The sequence below is a fragment of the Leptidea sinapis genome, chromosome 3 (genome assembly GCF_905404315.1).
Source record: "Leptidea sinapis chromosome 3, ilLepSina1.1, whole genome shotgun sequence".
In the NCBI taxonomy this organism is placed as follows: Eukaryota; Metazoa; Arthropoda; class Insecta; order Lepidoptera; family Pieridae; genus Leptidea; species Leptidea sinapis.
The window spans coordinates 13,721,747-13,738,063 of record NC_066267.1 but is presented as its reverse complement, the minus strand read 5'-3'; the positions used below and the strand labels follow the sequence as shown (position 1 = coordinate 13,738,063).

Sequence of the window (16,317 nt, the reverse complement as noted above, 5' to 3'; positions counted from 1 at the left end):
AAAGTCAAAATAGATTCAGTTTTGGAAGTCAAACTCTAACATCAAACCTATGAGTTCTATTTTACTAAATATGAAATACATAAAAAGTAATCTAATTCAACTCAAACATTAGCATAAAACGTTTAAACGAACAACTAAATGACAAATCAAATAAATCACAACACGAAACGTTTCATTGTCCTCACAGGAGCTGTAAATCAAGGCGCTAATTTGAAACGGTGCTGTAAACAGAACGCCGAAATTTAGCAAAATACCCTGACACTAATCTCACAAAGGGAAACCGAAGTACCACTCAAAGGATTCTAACAAGCGGCATTCACTGCTCATTATATTTTTATACTTTATACCTCTGGACATAAAGTGCGATCAGGACGTACCCCTACAAAAGGTAATTATGTTTTGATTTCCACAAAAAATCGAGTATCACAAAGGAGACTAACGAGATAAGAGCGTGCTAAATCGTTTCCCCACCGCCTGCGTGGATCAATTCGCTCACGAGCGGTCGATTGGCTGAGGGAGATGGCTTTATTTCTCGGGAGGAGTTAGTCCGAGACACGCCCTGTTACACGCGACTGTGTCTACCGAAGCTCGGCCGCCAGTCAACCTCCGAATGCGCCCGCATGCGTACACGATCCCCCGATCGCGTTGTGTAACTGTGCTAAATGGGAACTGGCAATCAATGTTAAAGAAACAAAGTTTTGAGGACAAAGAAGTGAACATGGCGATCCAGAGTGTTTCTAGATATCCTAGCAGTCCGGCTGAAGCGACGGAACCGCCTAAAGCATCAAGAATTAGCTTCAGTGTTGCATCAATTCTAGCAGACACAAAAGCGAACCAAGTCGATGAGACGGCTGAAATGATCAGGCACCATAGAACGATACCTGAATCGCCATTACGGCAGTCACCTGAAGCACAACCGGAACTTCCCGGCGGTAAATCTCCACGACCGACATCTCATACTCCACCTCTAAACTTAAACGTTGCTGCACCAGTTACGTCGTCTGATGAAGAATACGAAGATTCGGTTAACCAAGAAGATTCAATAGTAGATGTAGAAGATTTACAGAATGGTATGCAGAGTGATGAAGATGATAGAGCATCTGATAAGGAGAGATTAGGACCTATTAGACCGACACCTTTTAGTGCTTTGGCTGCGGCAGCGGCTGCGTATCATGGCTTAGGATGGGGAGGACCTGCTTCAGTAGTTCCTTCATTTGGACCTCTCTTTCAATCACATTTCCCCGTTGGACATATAACAGGTAATAATTCTTTTTGTTTACAAATTTTAATACATTTCTCTTTCTTTAACACTTTTGAGTATTTTTTTGCTCTTATTTTTCTAATTTACAAAAGAGGACAATAAAATATTGTAACAATAGGTTTCAGTACAATTATTTCGATCCACAATATACATATATTAGTCAAGAATGATAAATTGACGTAAAACATTTTCTTATTATTTTAATTCATAGTGTAGGCTAGATGTTTTTTATATTTTTTATGATTCCGTGAATAATTTCACAGGTCGTTTCAAAAGATGTCATCTTACAATTCCTTTAGTAACTTCATTCATGTTTCTGTACCATGACAAGACAGTTTTGATTTATTGTTAGTCCTTTTGAAGCTGTCCTTTTATTTCATCAATGATTTTTTCCACTTTTAGCTAAAGAGTGCTGCTTTTTGCCTCTTAAGAGATATGTGCAAATTGGTCTTCATGTATATTAGCTTTAAAATAAACAGTCGTTATAACATATCATTGTTTTTAATTAATAACAGTTTTTTTTAACTACATAACCAGTTAATTAACATTTTAATTATTGTTGTTTGTACAAAACTTGGCTCAACGTGTGTTTAATTGAGCTTGTTTATATAATTACAAGACAATTAATTTAATTACGCATACCTACACATAAATGTTATACTGTTCATAAAACTATTAGAAATACTAATTGCATTCAAATTGCTATTTATTGCCAAAACAATTATAATAATTTTTTGCACTATGATTCTAGTTTGGTAATTAATTATTATTTTAATATTTAATTAATCTGCATTGTAATCGTTATTAGTTTGCCCTCTTTACTATGTATCCCACCTTACACCTTAGTGAGATGGGGATGGCTGAAAACCAGCGCTGGATGAAAATATTATTTCAAGCAGCATACCTTACTCCCTTTTGTCTTAATGTATGTTTGTAATAAGCTGATATTGTATACTTAAATTAAGTTCAAGGCAAATAATTTTATTATTATTAATTATTCTACAACGAACGGCTTGTAAAACAATGGTCTAATTTTAAGAATATTAGTTTATATCGATGCTATAATAATATAATATTCATTGTACATACATCTCTATACGGGAAGGAGGGGAAATCTAGGGTGGGTAAGGTAAATCAGAAAACTACATCATTATGATCAGAATTTCCTTATTTATGTACAGATATATGTAATTTATATATTATCAATTTCAAATTCTCATAATCTTTTGCAGATAGAAGTATAACATCTACTAAAAAGTAACAAACTACATCTTGTCCCGTAGGAAGGAAGATATCTAATTTAAAAAAAATAGCCCATAGGTCATATTCAATCGGTCATTACTCTTCGGCGTTGAGTATAGGTGTGAAGGCTCGTTGCATCTTTAAATAAGTCCGCTACCTGATATCATGTCAAAATGCAAAATTTCATGAAAATTGCGTTGATGTTTGTAATTCCAAAACTGCGCGTTTAACAAGAAAGTTTTTTTATGCCAATAAGGGACGAGACGAGCAGGACGTTCAAGTGATAGTAATTGCCCTGCCCATTAAAATGCAGTGCCGCTCAGGATTCGTGAAAAACCCAAAAACTCTGAGTGGCACTACAATTACGCTCGTCGCCTTGAGACAAGATGTTAAGTCTCATTTGCCCAGTAATTTTACTAGCTACGGTGCCCTTTAGAGCGAAACACAGTTATGGGTACACATTTCTGCTTCACGGCAGAAAGTTTTGCCTCACACAGCTATTCTGTGCAATAATCTGCCGGCTGATTGTACTACAAAACGACTTAGGGATCTTCAAGATAAGAGTATTATAATCTCTGCTTAAAGGCCGGACATGCATCTTTGTGCTCTGGTATTGCTGATCTCTATAGGAAGCTGATTTCTATCTTCCAACACGTGGCCTGTTAACCGCCGTTGATATTAGAAACAATAAGAGATCTTACTTCCGACCGCATTTCTTTTCTTTTGCTATTCATCACGCTTTATGAAGAGGGGTAATCCTGGGGTTATTTAATGTCTGCGCTGAAACACTGGATGAATATTACGGATTTTACTCACTCAGTAGGTATATGAAATGAATTCCGTTGGGGCATCGGAAAGTCGATGAATTATGGATTTCATACTTGGTCTTGTCATGGTTAACTTACAATAAGTTTTGTTAAGTAGTCATATACTAGTTATTTAATAGTAATTCCAAAAAAAAACAACCGTTATCAAAGACGTTATAATTACAAACATAATAAAGTCAACAAGGCAACAGTCAGTTTTACCACTGCACAGTGAGTCTTACCACTTCGATAAAATTCTGATTCAAAATAAATAACTATTAAAATTTAAGAATTCCATACCCAAATTGTTACTGTTAATAGAAGTAAACTTAATTCATTAATTGTAAATATATTAATTCAAACAAAACCAGTCTTATAACTATATTTACAATAGTATGATTACATTTAATTAAAACTATCGTTACTGGGAAGTGTACCAAGGATACTGACAGCATTTCCGCGTTGGATAGCTAAGCTGATCCGTTGGCAGTAATAGCTGCCAGCGCTTGGGTTTCCAGTAGCCCTATTGAAGTGCGAAGATAGTATATTCTTCGTGCCTCCTGTATCTCGACACCAAACAGCATGAAGATGTATGCCAATAAATATATATATGCTAGAGGTGGACAAAATGACCGTGCGTGTCACCTGACGTTAGGTGATCACCGCTGCCCATATTTTGTTGCAACACCAGAACAATTACAGGAATGTTGCCGGCGGAAAATAGCACAAATACCTAATCATTATAATATGTGATATAGTAAATTAAATTATAATAAATAAACTTTACCTATTCATTCACGGTTATACCTAATACTAATGTTAGCATGTTAATGACGCGATCCGTTGTCGGTAACGCGGCCGGTTACCAAAAGAAACGCTTAGAAAATAAATAACATCGGTGGCATATCTTTATATGAAATAACAAGCGATAATTAAGTCTCCCTTAGTCAACTAACACTGACTTCACCCGATCAAGCGTTAAATAGCCGAAGCATAACGGCTCGGTCTCATTCAACACCAACCAAACAATATTTTCGTGAAACTTCAATACAAAGGTTTCTTTTTTTTTTTAAATAAAAACATACGGAACGCTTGCGTGTGCAATTTGGACTTGTAATTGACCGGATCTTCTAATTAATTTAATTTAATTAGGTAGGGAACTACAAATTATGGATTTTTCCTTTCACTTAAAATTTTTATCTTTTGTTTTGTTTATTATAAGATTATATGTGCTTATAATAATAGGGGCTAGAGTATGTAATTGCTACTTCTATTCTATTGGTACTTCGAATTGACATAGAACCTTCATGGTTTGACATTTTTGAGTAAAACTTTTTTCATATGGTACCTATGTAGTTCTTCTATGTTCTTCTGCAACATTCGATTATCGTCGAATTTCAGTTGTTTTTTTATTCAACTTAGACAAGAAAGATGAATACGAGATATTTGAATACGAGTTCCGACGCGGAACTAACGCGCCAGAAACAGTTCGCAATATCAAAGTTACCTTTGGAGAGGGGACTGCTAATAAAAGCACAGTACTAATTTGGTTTAAACGCTTTCATGATGGAAACTTTGATTTGAAGAACACTCGCACACAGGTGAATGAATAAAAATGATTTGAAAGAGATGGCGGAAGCGATCCGAGCCAAACCACCCAGGAATTAGCTGCATGGTTTAACGTTACCTGCCCAACTATATTGACTTATTTGCAACAAATCAATAAAATAAAAAAAAAATATGAAAAATGGATGCCTAATGATTTGACTGATCTGCAGAAAAAATCTGCAACTAAAAAAAATACTCAAACATTAAATACTAAATGCCTTACACGAGTATGTCATAAATATTTTTTTTAAAGAAGCAAATTTGTATGTAGGTACCTGTATATAATCTGAATCTCGGAAACGGCTCCAACGATTTTCTTAAAATTTTGTATACAGGGGATTTCGGGAGAGATAAGTCAATCTAGCTAGGTTTCAATTAAAAAAAATGTACTTTTATTCGTGTTTTAATGAGAAATAGCTACAATAACATTAGAATACAAAGGTAAATTTCGCCACTATATACAAGACTGTAACTGCTCAGGTGGGACATTGGGTGTTTCGGAAAGCAGAAGACCCCGTTTCGAATCCAGATGTCCTATTAGTTTTTTTATGTTAAAGTTTTGTACATTCTTAAAAACCCGAGCAAGGCTCGGTTTATCAGATATTGTAAATTAATAAGATAAAATAAAATAGTTATTGAGAACAGTAGATGCATCAATCCACACATACCGTAAATGAATAAATCTATTATGCGAGCCTTTTATTAGCTATTATATAAAAAAATAACTAAAACGTATTTTGGCATGACCCATCTTTTGTCTGTGGTTAGTTGTTTATATGTAGATACATATGTTCAGTAAACATTGAAATTCAGCGATATCGAAACGCGAAAACAAAGCTAAGCGCTTCGCCAAAACCCTCGAAGGAACCGGTTGTAAAACCAACAAATAAGTGTCGTTATACCGAGATACCCAACATAAATAAAGGATCTGTCGAAAGGCGAAAACAATTCCGAGGAAATACGGCGCGGATTTAGCAAACATGGCCGAACGTTTGCATAACACTCCGCTTTTGTGTCAATTCGATTTAGGTTTTAGAAGATAAGTGTTAGAGGGAGATCCAATGTTGTGATATTTACGTTCATATTATACCTTTGTATATATACACATATTTTCCCCGAAATTTAATAGAATTCATATTTAGAAACTAAAGAAAATACAGAAAGTTTAGATAATTTATAGTTTATACGTGTAGATCGTGGGTTCTCAAAGTGGACGATAACGCCCCCTTGTGGGCGTTTGAGACTTTCAGGGGGGCAGTAGAAGACGCAGAGAAAATTAGGGGGCATTGAGATGGCGCAGATAGGGCGTGGGTAGATTAGAAAATATAGTCTAAAAAGGCAAAAAAATACACGAAAATACTCTAGAAAAAAACATATTCTCAAAGTGAGGTGATTCTCAGGTGAGCAAAATAAGTTTGAGAAACTATGGTCTAGATTACTATGGGGTAACTCCACAAACAAAAACAAAATATTACTGGCTCAAAAGAGATGTATAAGAGCAGCTGTGGCTGGTATAGGGCCCTTCGATAGCTGCAGACCTCTATTTTTAAATTTAAACATACTCACTGTTACCGAAATTTACGTATTAGAGGCTAGCTTATTTGTTAAGAAAAATTCAAATATCTTCACTCGGCTGGGCGACTGTTCTTTGTTTCCATCGCGTGATCCTACGAGACTTCGAGTACCCCACATTAGAACCACTTTGTACCAAAAAAACTGTCATGCTATGTCTGTAGAAATATTTAATAAATAACCAAAAGAAATATGAGAGGAGAAAGTGTTAAATAGATTTAAATTTAAATTATTAACACTATTAAAAAAATATTGTTTTTACTCAATAAATGAATATAATCAAACGAAGTGGTAACTGGCACCAATACTATTTTTACCAATAATATTATATTTTATTGTGATTATTTTTACTACATTATTTCTTAGCATTTCATTTATTATTGTAAATGTGTATTGTAGAGTCTTTTAGTAGGTTTTACGTTGATAAAATTAAATGTAGCAGTAGTTATTGATTGTGTTAGGTTTATAATATTGTGAAGTGAAACCACAAAAATATTTGCATGTCTGTCAAGACGAAACATGTGTCTGCTCTTAAATTTGTAACAACTTTACTTGTGAATGTTTCTGGCAAATAAAGAACTTTGACTTTGATAGAGTCTCTTGCAGTTAGACAACCGATAAAAACAGGTCAGGTTTATTGCTTTAGTAGGCATGAAAAGCTAAGTTCCAAGCGATTTGTATGTCAGTTTGGGTTAGTGTGCGTGCATTGCTCAAAGTAGAGGTCAACTGTCATAGTCTATTAATCTAGACGTATTAATGTACACACTTACTAGGCATTTAATGGAAGTTATATTAAGAGGCAAAACAAAAAAGCAAATTCGTTTCATATAGATGAGGGCGGGGCATTGAGCGCAGTTATATGATGAATTTTGTAGGTTTTTTTTTTCCATGATCTTCTCATGATCCTGGTAAGTATATGAAACCAAAAATAATGAAATTAACGTCATCGTTCCTTGAATCGTGCGCAAATCAAGCTAATTCGACTTATTGTGGTGGTAGTTTTAATTACGTTGAAAAATTCCGTTACGTAGACACAGGTCAGGCTAATATATAGCGTATAAAAACGCGCAGGTATCACTTAACAACAGGTAAGTTCATTGAATGAATTATTAATCAAATGTAACCGAATAGAACAGTATAAACGTAATAAACGACATTGATCATAACGCATACCTTGCATTGTAATTGAATAAGCATGTACGCTACGGTTCATGGGATCTAAACACGCAATGTATTGCGTCTACCAGCAAACATCGCTAAATTAAATTAATAATTATTTATCTACTTAATTACACGTCTATGAAAAGAATTACAACAATTTCAATGCATATTACGCGAATGTGAGAAATGTTGAACGCTTATATTGTTAAATGTCTTTCGTCGGTTTAAATTACGAAGAAATTATATTTACCCAATTAATTATGTGGCTCTGTATCACAAACCTGCCTTCCATGTTGGTATTTTAATCTCGATGAAAGAACAAGTCACATAGTATTAATAATTACTCCTAGGAGCCTTTTCATTTCTATATCCATTCGTTTGACATTATGTGTCAGTTTTTTTTTTATATTAGAGGAGGCAAACGGGAAGTTGGACATCTTCAACGGCAGGGGTCAAGATTTATATTGTAATTTATTAAAACTGTAGCGTGACTTTATATCTTAAAACTATATTTACAATACTATGATTACATTAAATTAAAACTATAATTGAACTAAGTGTATCAAGAATACTGGCAGCATTTCTGCATTGGATACCTAGGCTGATCCGTTGACTGAAATAGCTGCTAATGCTTTGGTTTTCAGTAGCCTTATTACATTCTCCGCGCCTCTGGGCCCCACACCGGCCAAGTGTCTCGACACCAAACGGCACAAAGATGTAAGACTCACTGATACTGACATATTTGCTACGTTTGCTGTCTTCGGCAGTTGGAGCTGCAGCCCCAGCACCAACTGACGTAACTTGGACATAAGAAGGAGCCAGAGTTTCGACGCAAGTCGCATCCCACACCAGCGCCTTTCTCCGTGTCCAAGTAACCAGGATCAAGCGTCCTGATAGTATTGTCAGAACGCCGGTAGATATCTGCGATATACATATAAGAGCGGCAAATGCCCTGCAGATGACTTCATTAATTCAATTAAAAGTTGTGGTGGATATGAAACCCTGCTTGGGTGAGCCTTCTCACATATTATATTTTCTTACAGAGTCATTCAGTACTGCTAACTACCCACAATATCGCCAGCCTGTCTGTTTATCAAATGTAACGTAATACTAATTAGGTTGCCATAATAGAAATCATTGAAGGCCACTTCCACCATGCGCCAATCACGACTTAATCGAATTCCACCGAGCGTGGTGCATTAGCAATTTAACATTTATAATAGTCTATTATCCCGGACCGTAAACAAATAGGAAAATACAGGTAATAGTCGCATTAACGCGTATTATACTTCGTAAATGCATAATGGAGGCTATTGCACTGCGATAAAGAAACGGGTTTGTGTTTTATTTTCAGTGGTTGCTCGCAAGATTTGTCCGTGATACGACTTAATTTGATCACAGCCCTACGGGTATATAGACATGCGAATGTTATTTTTTTCATCTGCTTTTCACAGAAGAACATTAGCTTTAATGATATGCGATCAATTTGTTATTAAACACGATTACTTCTGTAAAACTGGCATGTAATAGTAGTTCTAAGCGAAGCCAACACATTAACTATTCAATCAAAGAATTACTTAATTAAAAAAAATTCTATGAGACATTTTGTTATAAAATACGTTTTAATTTTAATTTTTAAAAGATTTTCTTTAATTTTGCAACTTCTGAGTAGCAAGTTTTCTAAGTCTCCAAGCACAATCGCAGGGTCACTCTAAACCCTGAGCGCCCCTGTATTTACATGGGCAGAGACAATGAACATGTTGATTGTTACATGACTTACCTTAAAAAAAATCTTGATGAATCTTCAGAATACATAATTGGTATCACTTATTTATCTGACAAAGAACTTTAACTTTAACAAGATAGAAATATTATTAATACATTTCAATTTAATTGATAAGAAAACTTAAGTCGGAGCTAACTAACGGTTAAGAGGTTCTAATCACGGTCAAAGGGGCCCCAAAGCCCTAATCTCTCCTAATATTTCTCTGTATATACTTGCTAATTCAATCTATTTTCAACCTTATGAAATCTAAACATCTTAGTCAACTCAACTCAAAAACAACTTTAATGTAACATTTAGTTAGTACATCAATCGCCCACGTTTACCTTTAAAAGCATTATCACTGTTTAAACTTAATAAAAAATTAGAGTTAATTAATGAAAAATGCAAATAAACCATGTCAAAACGGTTCGTGTTATGTCGCCATTACACAGTGTTGCATGCTCCCATACAATTTTGTTTTGCAATTTTTATCAATTAAACCTTTAAACGCGCAATGTGCTACTGGGCGTTTTGACATCGCATTATGATTGAACACAGCCAAGTAAAGATATTTGTAATGGTTTCAGGTTTATTTCTTTTGTGTGCATGACAGCTACGTCTTACATGCGCGATGCATCAGTCACTTTGCGTGCGTTGCTGAAAATAGAGGCTAACTTGTTCACCGCTATTTTTTTAGACATTTCATATTCGCAGCTGTACAGTCTATCTACACGTATAATTAATCTAAGGATTATACAAACTGGACCAAATCAAATACGAGTTGTATTTATAAGAATTTCTTTTACCTCGATTATTATTACATTTTATCAAACCGCGGCCGGGAAATACTAAAATACTTCAAATTACCAAAAATATAGTTAAATGAGGAAATTACATTTCCTTATGCATTGTATCATTCATGTAGGTACAAATACCCAATAGGTTGTAATAATAATATTGGTTGACCATAATTACCAGATATTATTATTGCACTAATTAAATATAGGTAGTCAATTGTGGTAAGAGTATTGGATATATTTATTGTTTAAAACAGTTACATATTTGTTATTTTTAAGTGGTATCCCTAAATTCTGGGAATAAGTATACAAATTTGATTTCCACCAAAATTAATGGACGATGGTGGTTTTGAACTAAGCCAAATGTCTGTTTGACGAATGATTTTTGCTATAGAGCTGTTACTAAAATGGCAACATTAAATGAACACACGGGTACAGTTAAGCAAACCTTAATCGTAAAAAAAAACCGTAAATAATTGAAATTTTCAAACAAACAATTTATTAATTTAGGAAATAAAATTTTAATCACCCTTTATTTTGGTCGCAGAAGACTGCGCGAAGTAGGTATCAGTGCCTACGCTAGTCCGCGGCTACTAGATCCTACAGGATGTTCCGAAATGATATTATGGAATATTTATTTATTTAGCTGAGTTATTTGTTTTATATATTTTTGAATATTTTTTTTATGATAACATTTAATTAGTACTACCCGTGTGTATACGTCATTGTCACCATGTAATGTACCATACGTGTAATGTCGCCATTGAGTGCCACGTGGTAAGTACATACAATATTTAATATTTTTCGAAATTGCGTTCACCTACGTTTTTGCTTGCGTAGATTTCGCTTCATGAATTAAAAAGGCAAAATGCCCGCGACTGTTTCTAGCCTATTAAATGCATTATATTAAAAAAAATGTGTCAAATTTATTATAGTGCTCCTTAGGCCAATGGACACCAGGTGAGTAGCTCCCCTTCCAACCAATTTGGTGGCGTGACCAGCTCGGACGCGCAATGACTCTGGTGTCTGTATGGAGTCTAGTTTGGTACCTGACACCACGTTTAATTACAGCCCTAATCTTATTAAATTGACCAGTGGGAGGCTCCTTTACACAGGATGCCGCCTAGTTTATGGGTACCACAACGGCGCCTATTTCTGCCGTGAGGTGGTAGTAGCTAGTCAAATTACTGGGCAAATGAGACTTAACATCTTATGTCTCAAGGTGACGAGCGCAATTGTAGTGCCGCTCAGAATTTTTGGGTTTTTCAGGAATCCTGAGCGGCACTGCATTGTAATGGGCAGGGCGAATCAGATACCATCAGTCGAACGTCCTGCTCGTCTCGTCCCTTATTTTCATAAAAAAATCCATTAAAGAACAAAAAAACTATGAAATACACAAAAGGCATGTCAGAAACAGATTCTTTATTCGGCCCCATCCTGTCATGAAACATTCGAATCAACATAACTCTGAGATTCAATAATAATTGCAAACACTACATCGTCACTACTGAATGCAACAACTAATTAGGAAAGTCTTTTGATATCGCTAATTAGTGCAATATAATGTCGTTACAAGAATTTGCCAATGTAAACTTAAAGATAAGAGCTTCCATATTTGTTTATCCGAATAACTGTACGCTTATCGAGTTAAAGCATTCGTTAGTAACCTAAAACCTTATTACGTGATCCTTTAACACTCAATTTTACACCATAACACAAGGCAATATGTCTTAAATTTGTGAAACGCCGGTTTTAAGGGGTTTTTTCGCTCGATACTCGCACGATTGCCTTTCCTAATTGGTTCGCCATCTGTTTTAATTCATTTCGCGATAGTTTACAATTTTATAGACCCGTGGCTCCGCCTGGCGGATGGTTGATGTAACAAAGCGATTAATCGATTCGATTGCGCGCGAATCGCTCGATTGAATGTCAGGTATTTAAATAGATTGTTCGATTTTTAAGGCGTTCAAGGTTTGGGTATGGCGGTTAATGCATATTATTATTTTTTTTGCTAGTGTTGTACACATGATTTTTACTATTATAATTTTTATTATGTTAGCTAGTGCTAGAACTTTTAGTGATAAGATAATGTCGCTATATTTTAATTCTCTCACAAAATATTTTATTTTGTTATATTATATTATTAATAACATCAAAAATAGGTGAAAAATAAATTGATTATTACATTAGATAAATTAAAATCTTTTTTACAGTAAGAAAGAAATAAAACTATTAATAAGTTTAATAATATCTCATTAGTTGCAACCATAAAATATGCAATTAAAAATTACAACACGGGAGGTCCTTCAGCGATTTGTAAAGTCACAGAAATTACGCCTTTACATCATTAGATATACAATCTAAAATTGAGTGTCTATTTTAAAGATAAGCATGTTGTTCTAAGTGACGCGTAGTACCATCTTTCGGACGATGACAACCAATAATAAATCTTAAGATAACATCAGAGAACGATATTATACGGCAGTGGGTACCATCACGCCATCCATACTTCCTCCATCAGCAAATTACTTCGCGAACTTGCTAATTGGTTACAGTTAATTCCTTATCGCTAACAACTTAAAGCTCAAAATCGATTAGTGGTTGTTCGTTATATATTTAGCCGTTCGCAGAATAGTGGATATAGTTTAAGTGGCTAGTTAAAGTATAATTGTCATGAAAACGCAATGGTTTTGGTATTGCTAACTGAGGCGGAAAACCTACTGAACTGTTTTGAATTTTAGTATTACTTACATGCACGAAAATGTCCGGAAGGGACACAAATAATTTAAGAATTTTTTTTTAATGGAAAGGAGAACAAACGAGCGTACCTGGTGTTAAGTGATCACCGCCGCCCATGTTCTCTTGCAACACAAGAAGACCTTTAAAATAGGTAAACGCGCTTTTTTTGAAGGTAACCATGTCGTATCGTCCCCGTCCCGTAAGGGAGCTCATTCTACAGCTTTGTAGTACGTGGAACACATTGAAACAGTGAAACAAATAATATACAGATTGTACTTTGTGTAATCAAATTCCTAGAAGGATTTGATTCCTTTTTTTTGTAGTGAGTTCAGTTTGAAATTTTCGCGGACTTTTTAACGTAAACATTCTTAGTTGCACATAAGTAACTACATTATAATGGGCCGGGTGTGTCAATTACCATCAGCTGAACGTCCTGCTTGTCTCGTCCCTTATTGTCATAAAAAAAAGTCAAACTATAAGAATAGAGTGACCACACAAATCCTGGTCTTATTGCGACAATATGGCTGCAGTATAAGAAGTTAAAACTATTTGGAATACCTCTGACTTCTTGGTTACCATAGTTACCTGTTTTTATGAATTGCTAAATAAAAATCTTTAATTATTATGATACCTCTTCACATTCTACTAAAGGGAGAAAGGTATATTCACTAGTTATTTAACACCTTGATGTTTTACATTATGGATCTGTGCGTGCGCATCGTAAAAATTTGGTCTCTTATTTTTTTTTCTCATATCATTTTCATAAGTATTACGAAATAGATATTAATTAGAATTAGTTTAAGAAAAATAATTGAATTTTTCATTTAGTAGGTAATAATAGAACCGGACGACCAATCACAAATAAATCATGAAAGTATATAGTATACTGATTTTTTATAGATGGCCATAACATGTTAAAAAAAGAAAACACGGTGAACTAAAAAAACTTTGTTATCATATCAGGTAGGTAAGAGTGGTAAGGTAGGTCATGAAAATGTCGATAAATCAGAAAAAACAACAGACTTCACAGTAAATACACTAAGAGTTCACTTGTTATGAACACAACTTCAATGAAAATAATTCATTCAAATGTAAATTAAATCAATACAAATCTGCAATTTATGAGTGTATCTCATTCACGTGTAAAAATACCCAAAGCGTTTGATATGCATAAAATATCTTTCAATCAAGCCTTTCAAAACATTTGTATGTAAATAGTTTTTATGGGACCGGTTCAATAAAATACTATTTTGTTTCAAAACTTTTATCGCGGCTACCGTTTTAATTTACTAATTTAAATCTTGCACTTTGAATAATATTGCTGGAAAAATTTCCATAATATTGAATTATTAATTATCTATTTAGTTTAATATAAAGTATCAAGCATCTAAAAATAATAATTTAAATATATTTTAGTTTCTACTACAATCAATAATACGAAAGTCACTTCAACATGTATCGATGTATTATCGATTTTAAAAATCGATTAATTCGACTTTGAGAAAAAAACGATTCTAATCCTATTTGATATATGACATCACTAATTTCTGAATACAAATTAATTCAATAGCTGTCAATAAATTATTTTCCGGATCCAAATGGCGCGCTTTTTATTTTTTTAATATTGAAATGACCACGGACTAATTAAAATAAGCCAGCGTAGAGAATCGTTCAATTTGTCATCGGTTTTGTATTGTTGCCACATAAATTATATCGGACCTTCTTGGAAGCTATAGATTTGAATATTTGAAATTTGAAGAACGAATTTAGCTAATGGTCGTAAAACATTCTTTAATTTGGATGTTTTTGTGCAAGAATTATTTTAAAATATCTGATTGTAATCTTTTTAATTATAATACTAATAATTAAATATCAATGATTCTATTTCACTAATTTTGCATTGACAAGTAAGTCGCTTAGATTGTGTTTCGGTCAGAAGGGCGCCGTAGCTAGTGAAATTACTGGGCAAATAATAATTAACATCTTATGTCTCAAGGTGACGACCATGATAATTGTAGTGCCGCTTAGAATTTATGGGTTTTTCAAGAATCCAGAGCGTCACTGCATTGTAATGGGCAGGACGTATCAATTACCATCAGCTGAACGTTCTGTTCGTCTCGTCCCTTATTGTCATAAAAAAAGTCTTTATGGAGGCAGATCATCCGCTCCAGATTCAACCCTGATGCTGACCACGATTCTCAGATGTACATCGATTCCAGAGAGAGAGAGAGAGAGTAAGGCTGTTTAATTTTTATTTAAAGAAGAATCCTGTTGAACTTTCATATTTGATTAAAAAATCCTGTTTTGAGGAAAAAGATTGGATTAATGCTAGGTTATAATTGTATGTCACTAATATTGAGTTGAATAGGTAAAACCTTAGATCATTTATAGGTTTAGATAGACTGCGACAGCTGTGAAAACGTCGAAAAAATGGGGTTGACAGTTAACCTCTATTTTTCACAAACAAATCGTCGATTGTAAGATGTAGCTTACGGTCACTAAAGTAGTAAACCTGGCCTGTTTTCATCGGTTGTCGGGTAAAACTAGTAAACTTCGATTGATTTCTTTACAGCTATAATTTCATATAGTTTTAATTGTATATAATTTTATAACAGGCTTGTCAGATGAGAATTTTTGTAGGTTCAGATACTTACTGTTCTTACAAAACTGTGATTCACAGAAGCCAACTTAAAAGTTAGTTATGATTTAAATATTCATAATAATACTCCCAATAAAAGATACCTTTATATATCAGCTTTGCAAGCAAAGATGAAAATAAATGCGTTTTTTCTACAATAGATATTGTAATTTATGTAAGTTCCCTAAAATATTGAAAGCGAATAAAAAAGCCATGTTTTATAGACCTCCCGAATAATATGTGATAGGTGGGCGTCTGAGTGGGAGTCCCGGGACGCCCTGCTGAGGTGCGCAGGCGCATTAACTTGTCCATTTATTAATACTCGACATAATATTATATTAAGAAATATAAAAATATGTCATAGAGCAGGTTAAATTAATAGAAGAACCATGATATCAGATGGCAAGAATGTTAGAGTCGTCTGAAATACCTATATGAAAAAGTATTTTTGTTTTATGTCATTTTAAGCTGCATTATTATGGTAACAAACCGGTAATAAAAACAATGAAATGCGATTGAATAATTTTTCCTATAAAAATAATGGAAACAAAATCTTTGATAGCCTATGTAAACTACACTTTATAGTAGGTAGGTTTTACGGAATTTTTTCTGCAAACTCTACAACATTGCTTATTTTGAGTAAAAACGCCCTGTGTTTATGCCCTTTTAGCCCAGTGTATGTTGGTAAATTTTACACACAGCTCTTGAATATTTTTGCAGGTTTTTGT

At 34.1% G+C, this 16,317-nt stretch overlaps 1 protein-coding gene across 1 annotated transcript in view; it reads left to right on the top strand.

Moving 5' to 3' along the window:
- The first annotated feature begins 614 nt into the window (after nucleotides 1–614).
- LOC126979560 (muscle segmentation homeobox-like) overlaps nucleotides 615–16,317 on the top strand; it is a 28,155-nt gene continuing 12,452 nt past the window's right edge. The window contains exon 1 of the mRNA XM_050828922.1: nucleotides 615–1,259. Within this exon, the coding sequence (XP_050684879.1) occupies nucleotides 680–1,259 (580 nt within the window). The 5' untranslated portion in view covers nucleotides 615–679. The remainder of the gene's footprint in view (nucleotides 1,260–16,317) is intronic.